General features: G+C 39.5%; 1 protein-coding gene across 1 annotated transcript in view; it reads left to right on the top strand.

Moving 5' to 3' along the window:
* Positions 1 to 13,894: 13,894 nt before the first annotated feature.
* Positions 13,895 to 21,291, top strand: part of GORASP2 (golgi reassembly stacking protein 2) — a 30,386-nt gene continuing 22,989 nt past the window's right edge. The window contains exon 1 of the mRNA XM_004004606.5: positions 13,895 to 14,046. Within this exon, the coding sequence (XP_004004655.4) occupies positions 13,984 to 14,046 (63 nt within the window). The 5' untranslated portion in view covers positions 13,895 to 13,983. The remainder of the gene's footprint in view (positions 14,047 to 21,291) is intronic.

Raw genomic sequence — 21,291 nt, 5'->3', positions numbered from 1 at the left:
ATACACTATTGTTATAAATATAAAATGAAGATTTTGATTGCTAGTCAAATGGTTAAATATGACTTACAATAAATTTATAAACATTAAAATGAAAAACAATCCCAGGGATGCAAGGATTCTTCAATATCCGCAAATCAATCAATGTAATTCACCACATTAACAAATTGAAAAATAAAAACCATATGATTATCTCAATAGATGCAGAGAAGGCCTTTGACAAAATTCAACATCCATTTATGATAAAAACTCTCCAGAAAGCAGGAATAGAAGGAACATACCTCAACATAATAAAAGCTATCTATGACAAACCCACAGCAAACATTATCCTCAATGGTGAAAAATTGAAAGCATTTCCCCTAAAGTCAGGAACAAGACAAGGGTGTCCACTTTCACCGCTACTATTCAACATAGTTCTGGAAGTTTTGGCCACAGCAATCAGAGCAGAAAAAGAAATAAAAGGAATCCAAATTGGAAAAGTAGAAGTAAAACTCTCACTGTTTGCAGATGACATGATCCTCTACATGGAAAACCTAAAGACTCCACCAGAAAATTACTAGAGCTAATCAATGAATACAGTAAAGTTGCAGGATATAAAATCAACACACAGAAATCCCTTGCATTCCTATACACGAATAATGAGAAAGTAGAAAAAGAATTAAGGAAACAATTCCATTCACCATTGCAACGAAAAGAATAAAATACTTAGGAATATATCTACCTAAAGAAACTAAAGACCTATATATAGAAAACTATAAAACACTGATGAAAGAAATCAAAGAGGACACTAATAGATGGAGAAATATACCATGTTCATGGATTGGAAGAATCAATATAGTGAAAATGAGTATACTACCCAAAGCAATTTACAAATTCAATGCAATCCCTATCAAGCTACCAGCCACATTTTTCACAGAACTAGAACAAATAATTTCAAGATTTGTATGGAAATACAAAAACCTCGAATAGCCAAAGCAATCTTGAGAAAGAAGAATGGAACTGGAGGAATCAACTTGCCTGACTTCAGGCTCTACTACAAAGCCACAGTCATCAAGACAGTATGGTACTGGCACAAAGACAGACATATAGATCAATGGAACAAAATAGAAAGCCCAGAGATAAATCCACACACATATGGACACCTTATCTTTGACAAAGGAGGCAAGAATATTCAATGGAGTAAAGACAATCTCTTTAACAAGTGGTGCTGGGAAAACTGGTCAACCACTTGTAAAAGAATGAAACTAGATCACTTTCTAACACCGCACACAAAAATAAACTCAAAATGGATTAAAGATCTAAATGTAAGATCAGAAACTATAAAACTCCTAGAGGAGAACATAGGCAAAACACTCTCAGACATAAATCACAGCAGGATCCTCTATGATCCACCTCCCAGAATTCTGGAAATAAAAGCAAGAATAAACAAATGGGATCTAATTAAAATTAAAGCTTCTGCACAACAAAGGAAACTATAAGCAAGGTGAAAAGACAGCCTTCTGAATGGGAGAAAATAATAGCAAATGAAGCAACTGACAAACAACTAATCTCAAAAATATACAAGCAACTTCTGCAGCTCAATTCCAGAAAAATAAACGACCCAATCAAAAAATGGGCCAAAGAACTAAATAGACATTTCTCCAAAGAAGACATACGGATGGCTAACAAACACATGAAAAGATGCTCAACATCACTCATTATTAGAGAAATGCAAATCAAAACCACAATGAGGTACCACTTCACACCAGTCAGAATGGCTGCGATCCAAAAATCTGCAAGCAATAAATGCTGGAGACGGTGTGGAGAAAAGGGAACCCTCCTACACTGTTGGTGGGAATGCAAACTAGTACAGCCACTATGGAGAATGGTGTGGAGACTCCTTAAAAAATTGCAAATAGAACTACCTTATGACCCAGCAATCCCACTTCTGGGCATACACACCGAGGAAACCAGAATTGAAAGAGACACATGTACCCCAATGTTCATCGCAGCACTGTTTATAATAGCCAGGACATGGAAACAACCTAGATGTCCATCAGCAGATGAATGGATAAGAAAGCTGTGGTACATATACACAATGGAGTATTACTCAGCCATTAAAAAGAATTCATTTGAATCAGTTCTGATGAGATAGATGAAACTGGAGCCGATTATACAGAGTGAAGTAAGCCAGAAAGAAAAACACCAATACAGTATACTAACACATATATATGGAATTTAGGAAGATGGCAATGACGACCCTGTATGCAAGACAGGGAAAGAGACACAGATGTGTATAACGGACTTTTGGACTCAGAGGGAGAGGGAGAGGGTGGGATGATTTGGGAGAATGACATTCTAACATGTATACTATCATGTGAATTGAATCGCCAGTCTATGTCTGACACAGGATGCAGCATGCTTGGGGCTGGTGCATGGGGATGACCCAGAAAGTTGTTATGGGGAGGGAGGTGGGAGGGGGGTTCATGTTTGGGAATGCATGTAAGAATTAAAGATTTTAAAATTTAAAAAATAAAAAACTAAAATTTAAAAAAAATAAAATAAAATAAAATGAAAAACACATTTGACTTTTTATCACTTAAATTCATCTTTAAATAGAATGAAGATCCCTTGAGGGGAAACCCCACATTTATATGTGATTTTACCTGCTCAGATTCGTTACTTCCTCACAGCCACTAAGCCATTTCCAGACTTCATTTGTATCTACTTTTAAGAAATCCATGCTGAAAAATCCTGCCCAATCTGAACTCACAGAGAGTGGCTGCCAGTTTAGTGTGACTGCTCAGTACCCATAATTCCTTTTTATTGTTATTATCAAAGGATGGAAAGCGGCCCACTTTGACTGTAATGACTGACTCTCTAAGGTTGCCTGACACTCTGCCATGAATCCTTACCAACGTTTTAACACAATAATTTCGGGACTTTTGAACGGAGGTCTGATTTTAGCCTAGGGACATCATTTTCAAGACTGGTACTTGTTCTTCAATTTACTTCCATTTTGTAAACCTAGTCATACATCTTCTTTGACTCAATAGAGCATCACTTTCACATATGGGCAGGATTCTTGTGTCAACAAGATGAGCAAATTCTGTTTATCAGCAAGTGACACTTTCCCCACTTTGTGCGTGCTACTAATTATGGCTGGGAGGCTGTGAAGTTTTCAGCATCCTGTCACAAAGAGCAGCTTATTAACTAATTATTTTTGAAAATCACTGGCTCCAATACACAGAGGCTGGCAGGTGCCAGAGGGTTAGAGTAGCAGAAATTGATTAACAAAGAATGAAAGCTCTTATTAGCTGTAATTTTTTTTGCTATCTTCCTTTCCCCAACCCTCCCCCCCCCACACCATTTAACCAGTTTAGAGTGGGTCTAAGACCTTCAATCTGGACACAGAGAAAACTTAAAAACTGAATGTTCAAGACCCAAGAAACCCAAGCATCAGCCCTCACCTAGGTAGGAATGGAGTCCTTGGCTTGTTTTCCAAATAGTATATCACTAGCAGGCCACATTTAGTGAACCTACAGGTCAGTTGGATCCCAAACCACCTTTAGCTTATGTCAATGTTTAGTTGTTTCCAAATAGAAGTTAACCCTTAAAAGCATGACTGGAATCCCTCTGCACAGCAGCCTGTTAGTGCCAGATTTCAGTGGCCTATGGAAGTTCCCTGCTCTGAGAAGATGTGGCTCTTTGCTGTTATTTTTTAAACAGCAAACTAGTTAGAATCAATTGCAGAAGATTCCTCTATTAAATCCATGTCTGGTCTAATTTCTCTCTTCAAAGGAACTTCCTGATGTGGTAAAGTGGCACTCTCCAACACTACTAAAGGCCGTGTAAATTGGCACAGTCTTTCTTTCTTTTGTACAATCTTTCTTGAAAGCAAGATAGCCAAAGGCATAAGATGCTATCAAATGTACATGCAGTATGACCAAGATTCCCACAAATATTTTGTCCAAGGAAATAATAAGAAATGTGGGCAAAGACTTATCAACAAAGAAGTTCATTACAGTGGTAAATATAGTTGTAAAGTATTAGAAAAACCCAGCCATCCCAGCCACCTGAATATTATACAGCCAGCAGAGGTGATACCGTAGAATATATGACGCTAAAAATGTTTGCCTTATGTTGTGAAGTTAAAGAACTGTCATAGAGCTATACCATGTTGTTCTAATTTTTAAGCACTTATGAGGGAAAGAACTACCATGGTATTTTAATTTTCATCTCTGTATGTTTCTGTATTCTTCAAACTTTCTACTCTGAACAGCTTTCACTCTGTTTCTTCAGAGAAGAAACATTAAAGGGTTTTAAAAAGAAATCAAAGAAAGCAAGTCACCTCCTTGAGACACAGCACAACTATTGGAAGTCAAAGTTTATCACAGAGTCAAGTCCTTCTTCTTCCTGAAGTTTCAGGAGGAAGGAAACTATGGCCATGTTCTTGGCACTATGCTGGGACACTTTGCATATTATCCCACTTAATCATCACAATAGTCTTGAAAGGTAAGCGCTATTATCTTTTTTCTTAGGGGTGAGGATGCAAAGTCTGAGAGAACTTAAGAAGCTTAACTCAGTTCAGATAACTGACAGAATTCAGAGTCAGGTCTCATTCATTTTCATTCATTGATTTATTCATACATATATATGTGTTTGTATATATATATAAACACATGTGTTAAAAAAATATATATATATATATAAACATATATAAACGCTTTACCAGCTGAGCCACAAGGAAAGCCCAAGAATACTGGTTGGGTAGCCTATCCCTTTTCCAGGGGATCTTCCCAACCCAGGAATCAAACCAGGGTCCCCTGCATTGCAGGCAGATTCTTTACCAACTGAGCTATCAGAGAAGCCCATATAAGAACATATATCTATATAAACATATGTGTAATTGTGAGGATGACTAAAATAGTCTATATGAAAAAATAGAGAATCATATAACAAACAGAGAGAGTAACTTAAGATATCCATATATTTACTTTCCAGCTTAAGAAGTTAAATATTTCAGATAAGGAAAATGATGCCTATGTACTTGTCCCCTGTTCCATTCTGTTCTCTTCCATCTAGAAGGTGATGGCACCCCACTCCAGTCCTCTTGCCTGGAAAATCCCATGGATGGAGGAGCCTGGTGGGCTGCAGCCCATGGGGTTGCTAAGAGTGGGACACGACTGAGCGACTTCACTTTCACTTTTCACTTTCATGCATTGGAGAAGGAAATGGCAACCCACTCCAGTGTTCCTGCCTGGAGAATCCCAGGGACGGCGGAGCGTGGTGGGCTGCCCTCTATGGGGTCACACAGAGTCAGACACGACTGAAGTGACAGCAGCAGCAGCAGCAGCAGCGGAGGGTAGCATTATCTTGAACAAGGAGTTCATCATTGCCATCATTGCCATCATTGCCATCATTCCCATGCAAGTTATTGTTCCTTTGCTACATATCTGTATATCCATAAACTATTCTGAATCATCATTGTGCAGTCAGGAAAACAGAAACCACCCTATGTATTAGACACAAGGGAGATTTAATACTGAGAATTGGTTATAGAAGCACAGGAAGGGCTGAAGATGTAGACAGGATGAGGAGGCTATAATCAGTTTCATCCATTCGCCCTTCCAAGTCAATTCTGTACCTTTCTTTGAGCTCAGAAAGCTGAACTGTACAGACTGCCTCACTGGATTCTTTTCACCTCTGATTTCCGGTTGGTTTAGGCAGGTGGAAAGTGCTGGCAGGAAGTAGGGCAAAAGAGGAAAATGACCTCAGTATATGTGCTTACTTGGTTTTTCCCTGTAGGGATACTACAAGTTGGCGCTACTGCTGCTAGTATAGCTGCTGATGTGACTGAAAAGCTTATTTTCAGTCACCTCTTATTACTGCTGCTGCCACCAGGGCTGGAAGCACTGCCAGGAATGGAAAGGAAAAGAGCGTCTCCCTTCAGTTTTCGAATCTCCTGCACAACCTAACTAGGAGCCAGTAGATAAGGGAACCTGCAACATGTATTAATAGTTCACAGGTTTCTAGCCCTTTGCAATACAAAAGGGTGCATAGAAGAACTGGGATGGGGATGAGACTCAATAGCATAAACACACACTATTGTTTCAGTCTTAGAAATTTTGTAGAGATAGTGATCTGCTGTACATATCCTTGCTTTGTTGTGTAACTTGATACTTTTGAGGTCTATCTATATTAATACATATGGCTCTGGTTTATTCATTTTAACTGCAGTATTGCATTCCATAATGGTATTTCTGTAAGCAAATAATTGAAGATAGAAACATAGCATTGATAAAAAGAGATATAAAGATAATATATGGCTAACAACCATTGTGTGCTAAGTCACTTCAGTCAAGTACAACTCTTTGTGACCCTATGGACTATAGCCCACCAGGCTCCTCTGTCCATGGGATTCTCCAGGCAAGAATACTGGAGTGGGTTGCCATGCCCTCCTCCAGGGCATCTTCCCAACCCAGGGATTGAATTTACATCTCCTGCAGCTCCTGCATTGCAGGCAGAATTTTTTACTGTCTGAACCAATTAGATGAAAGGAAAATATTTCCAAAAGCCATTGCATCATTCATTCAACACAGATTCATTGCGATTCTGCCATGTTCCATGCACTGTGCTTGAAACAAAGAACAGAAAATTGTATATGACCTGGTCCCTGCTCTCTACTTGTTGACACATACACAATTAGATAAACAATTTGCATCAAGGTAATAAGCTCTATGATAGAATTATGACTCGTGTGCTAGAGAGGCACAGGGCTTGATAAATAGAGAAAAAACTACAGAGCAATTTCAGTTATCGGAATAGATTTTAAATTTCTAAATAAATAAAATACAAATGGAATACAGTAGCATGGTGAAAAATAATACAATATCCAAAAACTACTTATTTCAAGAATGCAAAATGTTTCAACATTAAAAAAAAAACCTCTAAGCATAACAAGTTAAATGAGAAAAAGCATGGATTAAGTGGAATTATGTCCAAAGGCATTTGATATAAGCTGACATTCAGCAGCTTTTCCTAACAAAACCTTGAAGTAAAGCAGGCTTATGAGAATTCCATCTTAGCATTATAAAGATTAGTTAGCAAAAACTAAAAGCAAACATCATGTTAAATAATAAATTGTTGAATACATTTCTATTTAAACCAGGAGTAAGATACCACTAGTAGTCACTTCTTTTTTGGAAGTGTTAAATAGTACAGCAAGTTTGTTGGTTTTTTAATAGTTTTTTTATTGAAGTATGGTTAATTTACAATGTTGTGTTAGGTCAAGTGTACAGTAGAGTGACTCTATCTTATGTATATACATATATCTTATATATACACACACACATATATATTCTTTTTCAGATTATTTTCCATTATAGTTTATTGTAAGATATTGAGTATAGTTTGCTATACAGTAGGTTCTTGTTTATCTATTTCAAATTTCTATGTCCATGAGTCTTTCTATTTCATAAATAAGTTCATTAATATCTATTTCATATATAAGTTCATTTTAGATTCCACGTATAAGCAATAACATATGATGTTTGTCTTTCTCTGACTCACTTCACTCAGTATGATAATATCTAGGCCATCCGTGCTGCTGCAGCTGGCATTATTTCATCCCTTTTTATAGTTAAGTAGTATTCTTTGCATGTATATACGCCACATCTTCATCCATTCTTCTATTGATGGCCATTTAGGTTGCTTCCATGTCTTAGCTATTGTGAAGAGGGATGGTATAAACATTGGGGTACATACATCTTTTTGAATTAGAGTTTCCTCCAGGAGTGGAATTGCTGGATCATATGGCAACTTTATTTTTATTTTTTTGAGGAATCTCCCTACTGTTCTCCATAGTTGCTGTATCAATTTACATCCCCACAAACAGTGTAGGAGTGCCCCCTTTCCTCCATACCCTCTCTAGCGTTTATTGTTTGTAGACTTTTTAATGATGACCGTTCTGATTGGTGTGAGGTTATACCCATTGTAGTTTGATTTACATTTCTCTAATGATTAATGATGTTGAGTACCTTTTCATGTATATGTTGGCAAGGAAGGCAGATATCAGAAGGTCAATATTGTTCTTGCTGAACTAATTACTGGCCCTACCAGCACCTTTCATCTTCAAAGAGCCCACAAGTAATAATTAACCAGAAGACTCATTCCCTAAAATTAGACACCATAAAATTACTAGAAGGACTCAGATGGAGGAGACAGTTGAAAGAAGTAACCTGGGAAAGCTTTAAGCGAGTTCTTTTATCTGTTAAAACACACACACACACACACACACACACACATACATATTGCAGGTTATCTCAAGTAATAGAAGTATTAGTTTAAAATACTTGTGGTAATAAGAAGATGATGAAATGTGAAAGAAATACAAGAGCTTTAGTACATTTGGGGCCTTATTATTGAAATTGTTTGCTGGGAAGATCACACCCAGCTCTAAAGTTTCTTCTTTGACAAAGGTGCAAAGACAATTTGATGGAGAAAGGATTCTCTTTTGAACACATGATTCTGGGACAATTGAACGTTCCTAAGCAAAAGAAATAAGCCTCAACACACACCTTATACAAAAATGAACTTACAATGCATCATCAACCTAACTATAAGGTGGAAAACTATAAAACTTCAAGAAGAAAACATAGGAGAAAATCTATGTGACCTTGCATTTCCGTGTTGAAAGCAAACTCTGTGAAAAAAAATGATAAATTGGACTTTGTAAAATTAAAAATGTTTGTTTTTTTCATAGACAACTATTAAGAGAATGAAAAGACAAGTCAAATCTGGGTATAAGTCACATATTTTGTAAGGTTTCAAATCCAAAAGACATAAAGAACACTTCAAGCTCAGTGATATGAAAATAAATGTAAAAATGGATAAAATATCTGAACACTTTGACAAGAAAGAGATATGGGTGGCATGTAAGTATGTGAAAAGACATTCAGTTGCATTCAGTTCAGTTCAGTCACTCAGTCGTGTCCGACTCTTTATGACCCCATGAATCGCAGCACGCCAGGCCTCCCTGTCCATCACCAACTCCCGGTGTTCACTCAGACTCACGTCCATTGAGTCAGTGATGCCATCCAGCCATCTCAGTTGCATTAGAGAAATGCTAATGAAAACCACAATCAGATACCATGACATACCTAATAGAATGGTTAAAATCCCAAAGCGGACAATACCAAATGCTGGTGTGAATGCAGAGCAATAGGAATGCACATTCACTGCTGGTGGGAATACAGACATTTTGGAAAACAACTTGGCAGTTTCTTATAAAGTTAAACAAAAATTTACCATGCAGCCCAGTAAATCAATTCCTAGGTGTTTCCTCAAGCGAATTAAAAATTTGTATTCACCGAGAACCTATATATGAATGTTCATAGCAGCTTTTTGATACTCACCAAAATCTGGAACCAACCAAAATGTTTCTTGACAGGTAAATGGAAAAACAAATGATGGTACATCCATATAATGAAATACTATTCTATAATTAAAAGGAGTGGGCTACTGAGTCATGTAACATGCATGAATATTAAATGAGTTTTTCTTTTTTTAAAAAATATTTGTATGTATGTATTTGGCTGCACCAAGTCTTTCTTGTTTGTGGCATGGGGGATCTTTAGTTGCATCATACCAGCTCTCAGTTATGGCATGCAGACTCTAACTTACGGCATGCATACGTGCTAAGTTGCTTCAGTTGTGTCCAACTCTTTGCAAGACTGTAGACTGTAGCCGGCAAGGCTCCTCTGTCCAAGGGATTCTCCAGGCAAGAATACTGGAGTGGGTTGCCATGCCCTCCTCCAGGGGATCTTCCTGACCCAAGGATCAAACCCACTTCTCTTGTTTCCTGCATTGGTAGATGGGTTCTTTACCACTAGCCCCAGCTGGGAAGCCCTTAGTTGCAGTATGTGGGATCTAGTTCCCCAACCAGGGATCCAGTGCTCACCCCTTGCATTGGGAGCATGGACTCTTAGCCAGTGGACCACCAGGGAAGTCCTCTTAAGTGCATTTTTCTAAATGAATAAAACTAGACCCAATAGTCTACAAATTGTGTAATTTCATTCATATGCCATTCTGAGAAGTGCAAAACTATAAGGATGGAAAACAGACTAATGGTTGCCAAGGGGGAATGGCTTATCACAAAGGGGCCATGTAAGGGACGTTTTAAAGTGATAGAAGTGTTCTGTATGGTAGTAGGGTGTTGGATACATGCATTTGTAAAAATTCATAGAAATACACATCACAAAGAACAAATTATACTGTGTGCAAATGTAAAGAAAATCATGATGGATCCAGGATCCCAGCCTGGGACTAATGAATCTAACTGTATTGCACAGATAAAGATTACCATATATCTTCACTTTGCTGAAGGGGGTCAGGGGGCAGAGGAGCTGACCAAAGTAACTTTAGGAAATGGTGTTTTGACTGGAAACTGTAAAGCAAAAGATAAAAAACTGTATGTAAATACAATACTGTAGTCGATAAATAGTTTCTTACAGGAGTTCATGTTAACAATTATGAATCTACCTTGTGTATGTACTCAAGTTGAAAAAGTGAGTAAGGAGTAAATAAATGACAGGTAATAGAAGATAGGTTTCTCACTGTCAGGGACAAAAGTTACAAATAAACACAGGGCAAATGCCGGAATGAATCCTGTAGTGCTCAATTCGAGTTGCAGACAATGTGAACTCATATTTAGTTTAATATACACAGATAGAGAAATAGAGAAATGTTATAAATATGTGTATATACTTAGATCAGTATATAGTAACATGTTTTCTGGCTCTGTCTGCTGAGGAGATCAAAGAGTGGTGACACTTTGATAGCAAACAGAATACCCAGCACCAACATCTTAGGTTCTAAATACCATTTTCCACTTAAAGGCATCAGAGCTCCTTGGAGGAATGGCTGAGACTAGGACTGAAACAGGAAAAATACAAGATAAGCCTGGAGCATTTTGTAGCCGTAAAGTACAGAAATGCTCAAGTAACCCAAGAATGGCTGCATAACAATGTGAATATATTTGATACCACTAAGCTTCACACTTAGAAATGCTGAAGATGGTAAATTTTAGGTTATTTGTATTTTAACACACACACAAAAGCCTGTCAAAGGGATACAGAGGCCAACCCAAAAGCGGTCCCACAATTTGAACCAAAAAATATACCATTTTGCTTTCCTACCAGCATTGAATAACATGGTACTGGATTATAGTCAAAGAATATAATAAATATACATGAGCCTAATCATTTTATATAAGTAAAATGATTAAATTAAAAAAATAGGAGAGAAAAGGCAAAATTTCTTACAGAAGAATTCCAAATTATTTGTATATTCCCCCATCTAGGAGGTGGAACTGAAGAGTAAGCTAGACCTAGTAACTTGCTTCCAGGGGAAAGGGAAAAATAGTAACTTTACTATTAAGGCAGATAGCATCTTAACGAAGGGATCAAAGTTAACATCACCAGTAATGCCATGCTATAGTGAATGATGCAATGATGTAATGATATGATGTAATTAAAAGGGCACTTCACCTCTTGGTCTTGCTCCCCAAATTCCGTAAACCAAGTCTAATCATGAAAAAAACATTGTTGTCGTTCAGTCGCTAAGCTGTGTGGGCCTCTTTGTGGCCCCATGGACTATAGCACTTCAGGTTCCCTGTCTTCCACTGTCTCCTGGAGTTTGCTCAAGAAAACATTAGAGATACCCAAATGCATGCATATTTTGCAAAGTACCTGACTAGTGCTCTTTTTTTTTTTTTTTTTTGGCTGCACTGGGTCTTAGTTGTGGCATGTGAACAATCATCTTTACTTCAGCATGCAGAATCTTTAGTTGTGGCACTCAGTTACAGCACATGGGATATGGCTCCCTGACCAGGGATCAAACTTGGGCCTCCTGCATTGAGAGTGTGGAGTCTTAGCCACTGGACCACCAGGAGGTCCCTGACCAGTGTTCTTTGAAACTGTCAAAGGCAAAGACCTCATGTAGTTTACATTCTAATATGCAAATAAGCATACATTGAAAGAAGGTCTCTGCTTATATTTCTCAGCTCCCAGTGCCCAAAGAGAAAATCTATTGACCTAGCTAGTCACCATCAACTGTTATTTGTTTTTTAGGATAAGGAGGTGGGTGGGTGGAGGCAGAGCTTTTCTTAATAGCCACCCCACAGGTTATTGGTTAGTGCAGTTGTTGGTTGCTGGTAAGTCAGGGGGTCCCCTCCACTCCAGTTAGCTATGCCTGGGGTTCTAAGTCATATAACATGACCCCTCCTGAGGTTTGCTCCTTCAGCAAAACAATCCAGGTCAGGAAAGGGTTAGATGAAGGAGGCCCTAATTTCCACTTTTCCATGACAGTAAATGCTTTTCTTCAAACAGTATTCACATTTTCCCAATTAAGCCCAAAATGTCTTTTACAGCAGATTTCTCCAAATCAGCCCCCAACTCATCACCTTTCACTACACCTTTCATTACCTTTCCTGGTTATTTCCTTCATATCTCTTAACCCAGCATAAACCCTTTCTTTAAAAAAAAAATTTTTATTACTTTGTTTTGGCCGTGCTGGGTCTTCGTTGCTGTGTGCAGGCTTTCTCTAGTCGCTGCGAACAGGGGCTACTCTCTAGTTGCAGTGCACAGGCTTATCCTTACAGTGGCTTCTTTTCTTGTGGAGCGTGGGCTGTAGCTCATGGGGGCTTCCGTAGTTGTGGCACATGGCCTTAATTGCCGAAGGCATGTGGACTCTTCCTGGACTAGGGATGGATCCCACGACCCCTGCTTTGGCAGGTGGATTCTTAACCACTGGACCCTCAGGGAAGTCTTAAACCCTTTCTTATTATTCCACTTGATGAAAAGAACTGGCTAGCTGTTCCAGAGAATAGCCATTTTCTTTTCTTTCTTTCTTTTTTTTTTTTTTTTGCGTGCCTCCTTCCTTGTGAATTCATTTTACTTGTTCTCCTATTCTCTTTATTCCTGTAAACAGAAACAGGAAGATCTAACTAAAGGCGTGAGAGGAGCAAGTAAACCTTTTGGGCTGGAATACTTCATGGGTACTTCACGTTGCTTCATATTAGAATGCATTTGTTCTGATACCTGGTTGGTCTTCCGTCGCTGATGGTCAAATTGGCCCGTGGGCAGTAACTGGGGATTTGGGGGGCGGGGGGAAGGGATAAAAGGAGGAACAGAATAGGAAAAAGTGTGACAACTACCTAAAGGAAGTGGAATGGGGACCTCAGCCGGCAGGTCATCCAACCGGGTTTCCCACACTGGCATCGCTCAGGTTGTGACCGACTGATCTTATTTTCACAATGAGAGAAGGCAAAAAAGAAAAACAAAAAGAGAACTTTGATGGGTCCTCCATGACTCTCTAGGACAGGTGTTTTATAAAGGGAACATTTTCCTTTCTAAAACTGAGCTGAGCTGGGCGGACGCGGTAGTCCACTCACGGAGAGCCACTACCAGGACCCTTTGTATAACCCGGAGACATGACCTACAAGTTTAGAAACCCCGCGAATAGGGAGCTCCCTGTGTTCGCATCGGGCCCTATTCTTTTCAGCAGGAGCCCCTTTCCGGCCTCTGGCCACCAGGGGGAGCTACAGTCGAGCAACTGTTCTTCAGGAACAGCGGGAACGCGTCTAGATGAATCTTGTCAAGCCAAGGGACCCGTAGCAAGCAAGGTATCGAGGCCGGATGAACCGTGTTTCTGCTCTCTCGCGAGCATAAGTAGGCCTCACCCCGCCCTCCGCTCCAGGCTTTTCTCCTTCCCGGCCCGCGTGGCGCCTCAGACCCCTCCCGGGGGCTCGCGGCAGGTGGCGCTGTCTGCGGCGTCGCAGCGGCCCTGGCTGCCGCGGTGACCATCTCCCAGCGGGCAGTGCGGCCCGGCTCTCCCGAGGCAGCGAGTGCCACGTCCCAAGTGCTACGCGGAGGAGCGGAGCGGACGGCGCGCGGGGGGCGGGGAGCAGCGCGGAACCCAGCCCGGCTACACTGATCGCCCGCCGCCATGGGCTCCTCGCAGAGCGTCGAGATCCCTGGCGGGGGCACGGAAGGCTACCACGTCCTGCGGGTAAGGGCTTCGACAGCGGCCGGGGGGCGGCGGGCGGGAGGCGGGGCCCGGCCGCGGGGAGGCGGAGGCCCCGACGGACTTCTTCCCGGGGCAGCCAGGCCCGACCCCGTGAAGGAGCGGTGGTCCAGGGCGCATCGTTGGACAAGGCCGGCTCGGGCGGCCGCTCGCATCCTGCCTCCCTGGAGCGCCCGGGGTCCTTCACTTTGGGAGGACGGGCTGGAAACCGAGGAGGCAGCAGGCGACTGGGCCGGGGGTGGCCCAGGCGAGAGGGCAACCCTGACTCCTTTTTCTCTTCGCGGCCTTCTCAGCCCCCTCCCCTTTATTCTTAGCTCTCAAAGTTGGGGAAGGCTCGGGGGGGTGGGGGTGGGAGGAGCCCAGACTGCAAAAGAGATGATGGTGAAGGTAGCATTTCAATTCTCCAAGAAAAGGAAACCTGGCACCCGCAGACTAGAGGTGGGGGGTGAGACGGCTCGTGTTAATTCACCTCGGCGCTGCCTGGATGTCCGGAAAAGCCAGTTAGGCAACGAAACGAATTGCCTAGAAGTAGGTTTAACGGACTTAAACCTACTTGATTTTCACTGGATTTCTCTCCCTCCTGTGTCGCTGTTGACCTTCCCAACCCTCCTCCACATTTCCTGGCGGGGGCAACTTCCGTTCTCCTTTTTCCTAAGGCTGCTCAGGGTGTAGTGCATTTTAAGATTTAGATCCACAGTGTAAAAGGTAATGGAAAGGAACTTAAAAAAAATCCAGGTAAGTAAAGGAAAGCAAGTTCAGTCACCAGGATGCAGAGAAACAGTATTTCGAAAGGCGTTTGCTCAGGCCCAGCTATGAACAGCCTGGATTGTACAGAGCTGATCCTTTCCTCAAGGAGTTGGGAGTCCTTTCCTCAAGGAAGTGGCAGTGTTGGTGGTGTGCTGTGACACCTGCGTGAGTGATAACATGATGGACTGTTAACAAAGTGGCCCCAATCCGTGGTGCTATTTCAGGACATAATAGAGTGTAAATAGATGTTAGCTCCTGAGCTCCTCACAGGCAAGAGCGTTTTCACTGAAAGTGGGAAAGTGCGCTTCCTAGTGCTGCGCTCATCTTCTGCCTTCGGTCCCATGTTTCAGGTGAGAGAACGAACATCTCTTAAACTAAATTACCAGACATCTGCCTAATGGGGCTGTGATCAATCACCTCTCTGATTTTCAGGATTATCACAGGTAGTTGTCCCTCCATTCTGCTAAAAATTCCTCTTGAAGCCACACTCTGGGTGTGTGGAAAGGATAATTTTCCCAGAAAATAAAGGGAATCTATATATAAATCATAATACCTTCCTGTTCCGTTTAGCTAAGCCAATCCCCAGCTGCCACACTGATGGGGGAAATGCAAGGAGAATTGTCAGATCCCAGATGTGAAGTGAAAGTTACTGGCAGTATTTTTCTTTGTATTCTCCGGTTCCATTCCTAGCTCTCTGCTGTGTGTTATCCAGTATTACAAGCCGATTGTGGCTGTGAATCCTTGGGGATTCATGATATTTTTATGATAACGTGTTCTAGGTAAAGCACAGTATTAATGAATGTTAAAAGTCTGTAGGAAAGCTGTGCACATCAAAAGGATTCCAGTTCGGTGACTTCTGTTAATGACTGTGGGATGTTAAACAAGTTGGAATGCTGTGGTTTTTTTTTTAACATAGGTGCATCTCAGTAAATCAGTACTCATATTCAGTACTGCAGATGCTATTAATCTATAAATCTGGTTTTTAGAATTAGTAGGGACAACCTTAGTTTCCAGTCTGCATCTGGAGCATAAATGTTGCAAAAGATGAAGTAACTCTTCTTTCATTTGAGTTTTATTAGAGGGAGCTTTAAAAATAGTAATGATCATCTACTTTAGGAGAATTTTTTAAATGTTTCAGAGTTCCTAACCCACTCTGCCCCATTCTGTAATAGGTTTCTTTATCTTTGTTTTTTAGAGGAGAAAAGTATTATGTTAAATCTCAACATATAAAAATCTTATTTCCATTTGTTATTGCCTAAATTATGGTTGTATATTCTGTCTCTGGATTAGTGAGCTTGTAAACCAGAGTAAATATGACAGGATAATCATGGAATAAAATCACCCGTGTTTAATAAGTTCTAGAATGGTTTAATTAAAACCTAGTTTTCTTTAATAATTCTTTGGCTGTTTTCTTGCTAGTGATAAAAACTTGTGTAAGTGTGTTTTGAAATACCAGTTTATAGTGCACACATATCCATTGCTAGTTTTATGTTATTTTTAAATTGTATTCCTACAATTCATAGATTGAACTTTCTGTTTTTCCATTATTTTTCTAGATCTGTTGTTAGATTCTGCTTTAGAAAAGTACTTAGGAGACAACTTTGAAGTGATTCCAGATTTTCTGCTATCAATAATTTACTTTTTATCTGTTATGTATTAATGCACATTTCCATGTTGTGATCGTATTACATACCCAACTCTCCATACTTAACCTAGAAGTGACCGATACAGTTTGTGTATCCTTTCAAAAGTGTTTTATGCATGTAAAACAATCCATACCCCACCCCCAACTTTTAACTCTGTTTTCGTTTATAACTGTTAGAATCACATGATACATACTGTTAAACACCCTGGCCTTCTTAATTTGGAAGAGCATGGTCTCTGTCTTTCCGTAGCAGCACACAGAGATCGGCTTCTCACTTTCTCTTAGCTCCTTAGTGAATCTGTTATAATATAGTTTGGTTAAGCACCACCCCCTGGTGTTAGACACTTAGTTTTTCTAGTCTTTTGTTGTTGCAGGTATTTATCTACAACCTTTTATCTTCACTGAATTGTATTTCCCCATATTAGTGAATTCTAATGTCTATTTATATGAACATTGGTCTCCATTTTAATAAATTACTGCATTGTTTTCTGATTATCAGCACATGTTTATTAGAAATCATTTGGATAAGTTCAAAAAGTTTAACAAAGAACCTCAATTACCTGCAATCTTACCATCTAAAGGTAACTACTGTTAAAATTTTTTCCTGTCCTTTTTTTTTTTCCTGTCCCTAATGTTGCCCCTTAGTCACGTTTCACAAAGATTTTCAGTAATTTAACATATTTAAGTATATTACAGTATGGCCAAAAGTTATCATAGGATGTTAGCTTTACAGCTTACCCAACAGCTGAGGAGCTGTTAAATAAATTAGGGCCTAACTGCAGGTTGGAATGCTATGCATTCAGTGAAAACTATGTTTCAAAACACTCTGGGTTGATAGATGTGCCTTCACGTATGTGCATGTGCATATACATTCAAGTGCCCAGGAAAATGGAAAGCTAAAAAGCCAGGATATTAAAAGGATAATTGGTGGATGGCAACATTTTTATTCTTTTATTTTCCCAATATGTTCACAGTGACTGAAATATTTATATATTTTTAGAAAATATAGTTATAAAAATTATTTTTTTAAGTGGACTACTAGTGGAAGATTTTAAAATTTCCTGAGAAGCTTCCTTTTAAAAAATAACATTACAAAAAAAAAATAAATTAAAAAACGTTACAGGAAATTTTCCTGGCAGACTTCATAAGCCACGTGGTAAGCCCAAAAGAAAAAGAAAAGAAAAATAACATTATATTTTGGATTTCCATATGGATTGGGTCTGATTCTGTGTTCACCATGCATACCGCTTGTATTCCCATTCTCTAATCCTAACATAAAGCAGGAGAAATGTTAGCCAGGACTTCTCAGCCTTGTTAGAAGTTACTACAGTTGAAGTAACTGTATTTAATAGAGAATTCTTGCCTAGATTTTCTGTTATCAAGTGAAACCATCAAGGCCATTTTCAAAATTTTTGGAGTTGCCTTATGGGTGCCCCTTGTAAGATGTTTCTAAATTAAAATATTCAAATTAATTCCACTCTGCACTTCATACTCTTTGAAATGGGGGATATCTGAGGACATTCTGGAGCTGGTGTTCACAACAGTATGGGGACATGGAAAATGTCATGTTCACTATTCCTTATAATTTCCTCTGAGAGAGATTTTGAGATGATGGAAGTTTTGAAGGAAAGGCCATTGAGATGAATTGCGTCTCTAGTATAATAACAGGCCTTTATCTTCTGAGCCATTTGCTGCATACTGGGCAGTATTGGGTATTCTCCTTAGAGGATAAAGGGACAGTAAGTGAAATTATTTCTATAGAAAACAATACCAAGACCATATCTACTGTTATATAGATGTGCTCTTTCTTAATGGTACCTAAGTAATCTACATTAAATCCTGCAAGATTTCAACTTCATTCTTATTTTGAGAAAATGAAATCCCATTATTTGGTAGTCATAATTTTTTTTTATTCCAACGCAGTGTTTAACTTTTTTAACTCATACCCCTATTTGAAAAACATAAAAATCTCACTGTTAGCCCCTTCTCTTTTCACTCACTCTGAAAACAATGGGTGCAAAAAGAAAACAGTGGGTTATCTGATATTTTCTAAATATGATCTTATAATTGAAAAAGTTTTATAAGCACCATTTAAAGATTCTACCCTGCTCCCCAAATTGACCTCTGCTAATAAAAGGCTATGAATTGTTTCAAACGTCTTTTGCTTTCAGATGTAGAATCTGAACACTTCATTTATTACGGATGCTTTATCTGGGCTTCTTTGGTGACACTAGTGGTAAGGAACCCAACATAAGAGATGCTGGTTCGATCCCTGGGCCAGGAAGATCCTCTGAAGAAGGAATGGCAGCCCACTCCAGTATTCCTGCCTGGGAAATTCCACGGCCAGAGGAGCCTGGCGGGCTGCAGTTTACGGGGCCACAAAGAGTCAGACACAGCTGAGTGACTGAGCGCAGGCACCCAGGAGTGTTGCATTCATTGTATGAAATACAGTGTAGGTGAACCTTAGGACACTTTTAGGAATTATCAGTATCTTTGAACATAAACTTTTTCCAATATTAATAAGCCTCAAACAAATTAGTGCGGTCACGTTGTTTGTATACCCTTATACATTTTTTATGATGAAGAGTATTCTTAGGTATGGACTTAAGGATCCTCGTTTGGAGAGACCTGCTCTTGGTGGGTGATTATGGTTTCCAGCTCTGGTCATTAAGGAGTAACGTACGCAAAACTGGCCTTAGTGGCTTTCTGGGTCAAATATTGACAGGGCTTTTTAATAATTACCGTGACGTTTTTGTAAGAATTGAACTTAGAAAAACCACTAACATCAGTACATTCATTTTGTTGGCTTTAATATTCTACCAAAATTGTTAATTACATTGCTTGATTCACTAGTAAAATATCAGTTAACAATCTAAGTAGAAAATATCCATGAAGATTGGATATGTGCTTTAGAATCTGACTGTAGCTTGCCTTGGGAGTTGTAGATTATCAAGTAAGATGATTTTTTCCGCACAGTATATGCAAAGCCAAACGAGTTACTCTGGGAGACTGTGTACTTCCTTTTGACACTGCATATAAATTTACTACCGCATTAAGAGGATGGTGCTTGTGGGTGTGTTTTTTTTAAGCACCAGTGAGAAAGCATTTAAGCACATTTTCAGCAACAAGGAACCTTGTGGACATGGATAGATACATTAAGAAACTATCATAACTAACTATTGGAAACCACCGTCATGAATCACTAGATTTAGTGTCATTCCATCAATTCATTGTTTTTCCTTGGACAAATTGTTGGACTTCTTTGAGCTTTGTTCTTTTTATCTGAAAAGTGGGGAGAGTAGGAATGCCTCCTCCAGAAGTAATGCCTTTTTTAAAAAACTAAAAGCCACATCAGATAGTGTATAAGAAAATACTTTGGAAAAACATTGAGCACATTGTTTATTAAAACTGTGCTGTCCACCACCTCATTGGTTATTCTGAAGATTAAATGGCATATTCCATGTAAAGCACTTAACATAGGGTCTGGAATGTGATTAAAACTCAATAAATGTCACCTGGCGCCTTTATGAGCATTTACATTATTTTGTCACCCATTGAGAACCACTACTGTAGTGACAATACTGTTAAAATAAACTTGTAAATATTTTAAATAGTATTTCCACTTAGTCACTCAGCAGCTACTTTTGGTCCGTGTACCTAACCATGTACTTTAATGCTGTTATAAGTTTTGGATCAGATCTGACCCATTAATTGTATAAATGTGCTTCATTTTTGAAGACCCTCATTTCTGAGGAGATTTTATATCCGTATGTTAAAAGACAGATGAGTGCCAGTGTTCTTTTCATTGCTTTGCTATTTTTGTTACTGAACACGTGAACTAAAAGTTGGTATGATTAAAACGATCTTGTTGAGTTTGATCTACTCTATAGAATCAATAGATAGCTTAGCAAGAGACTTCTTTCTTGCTGAGTCATTAGATCTTAAAAACTATCTAGCCAGCCTCCTCACTGTACAGCTAAGGAAAAGGAACAGGAGAAATTATTGCCTGAGGTCACGAAGCAAGTTTTCTTTCCCTAAGAAACAAGTACCTGAGTTGGTATCTGAAGAGTATAAAATGAGGTGGCAGGTTGTCAGAATTTTAGTTTCTTTTGGAGCAGACTGATTTCTTTTAAAATCGTTTTTCTAACCTACAGATCTGTTCTAGAAAGCTATTATGTAATGATGGGTTTTTACTTCATTTAGTTATCCAAATTTCATTTCTAATTGCTCCATATGTTACAAGTGATAGAGTCAGAATCAGGAGAGCAAAATCTTTTGAGTTATTTTGGTAGAACATGTGAGAAGAAATGCTTCAACAGGTGAGCCTTGCACTCTTCTAGTCCGTTTCAAAACTGTTTGCCACACAGTTGGGAGTGCGTGCACGGGTGCTCACTCACTGGAGTCGTGTCTGACTCCTTGCAGCCCCATGGACTGCAGCCCACCAGGCTCCTTTGGCCATGGAATTCTCCTGGCAAGAGGACTGGAGTGGGGGTTGCCATGCCCTCTTCCAGGGGATCTTCCTGATGCAGAGATCGAACCCACATTTCCTGCATACCAGCCAGAAGCTTGGATATCTTTGCATGTAAGCTTATAAAACAGCTCGTCTGGTGATATCCTGTGTTCAGAAAGTAGCGTGTGGTTCCCTTTCCTTACTTTAAGGTATTAGTTCTGTACCCTTTGGATGAAGTACACAAGTAAAGAGATGAATACTTCACTAGAAATCAACCCAGCATGGAACGATGAGGTCTGTACACAAAGAAGTCATTCACAAAGATCACATATTGAATGATTTTATGTGAGATGTCCAGAATAGGTAAATCCATGGAAACAGGAACTAG

This window comes from Ovis aries, chromosome 2 (assembly GCF_016772045.2).
Source record: "Ovis aries strain OAR_USU_Benz2616 breed Rambouillet chromosome 2, ARS-UI_Ramb_v3.0, whole genome shotgun sequence".
NCBI lineage: Eukaryota > Metazoa > Chordata > Mammalia > Artiodactyla > Bovidae > Ovis > Ovis aries.
Note: the sequence above shows the minus strand (reverse complement) of the source record. Positions and strands in the feature narration are given on the sequence as shown.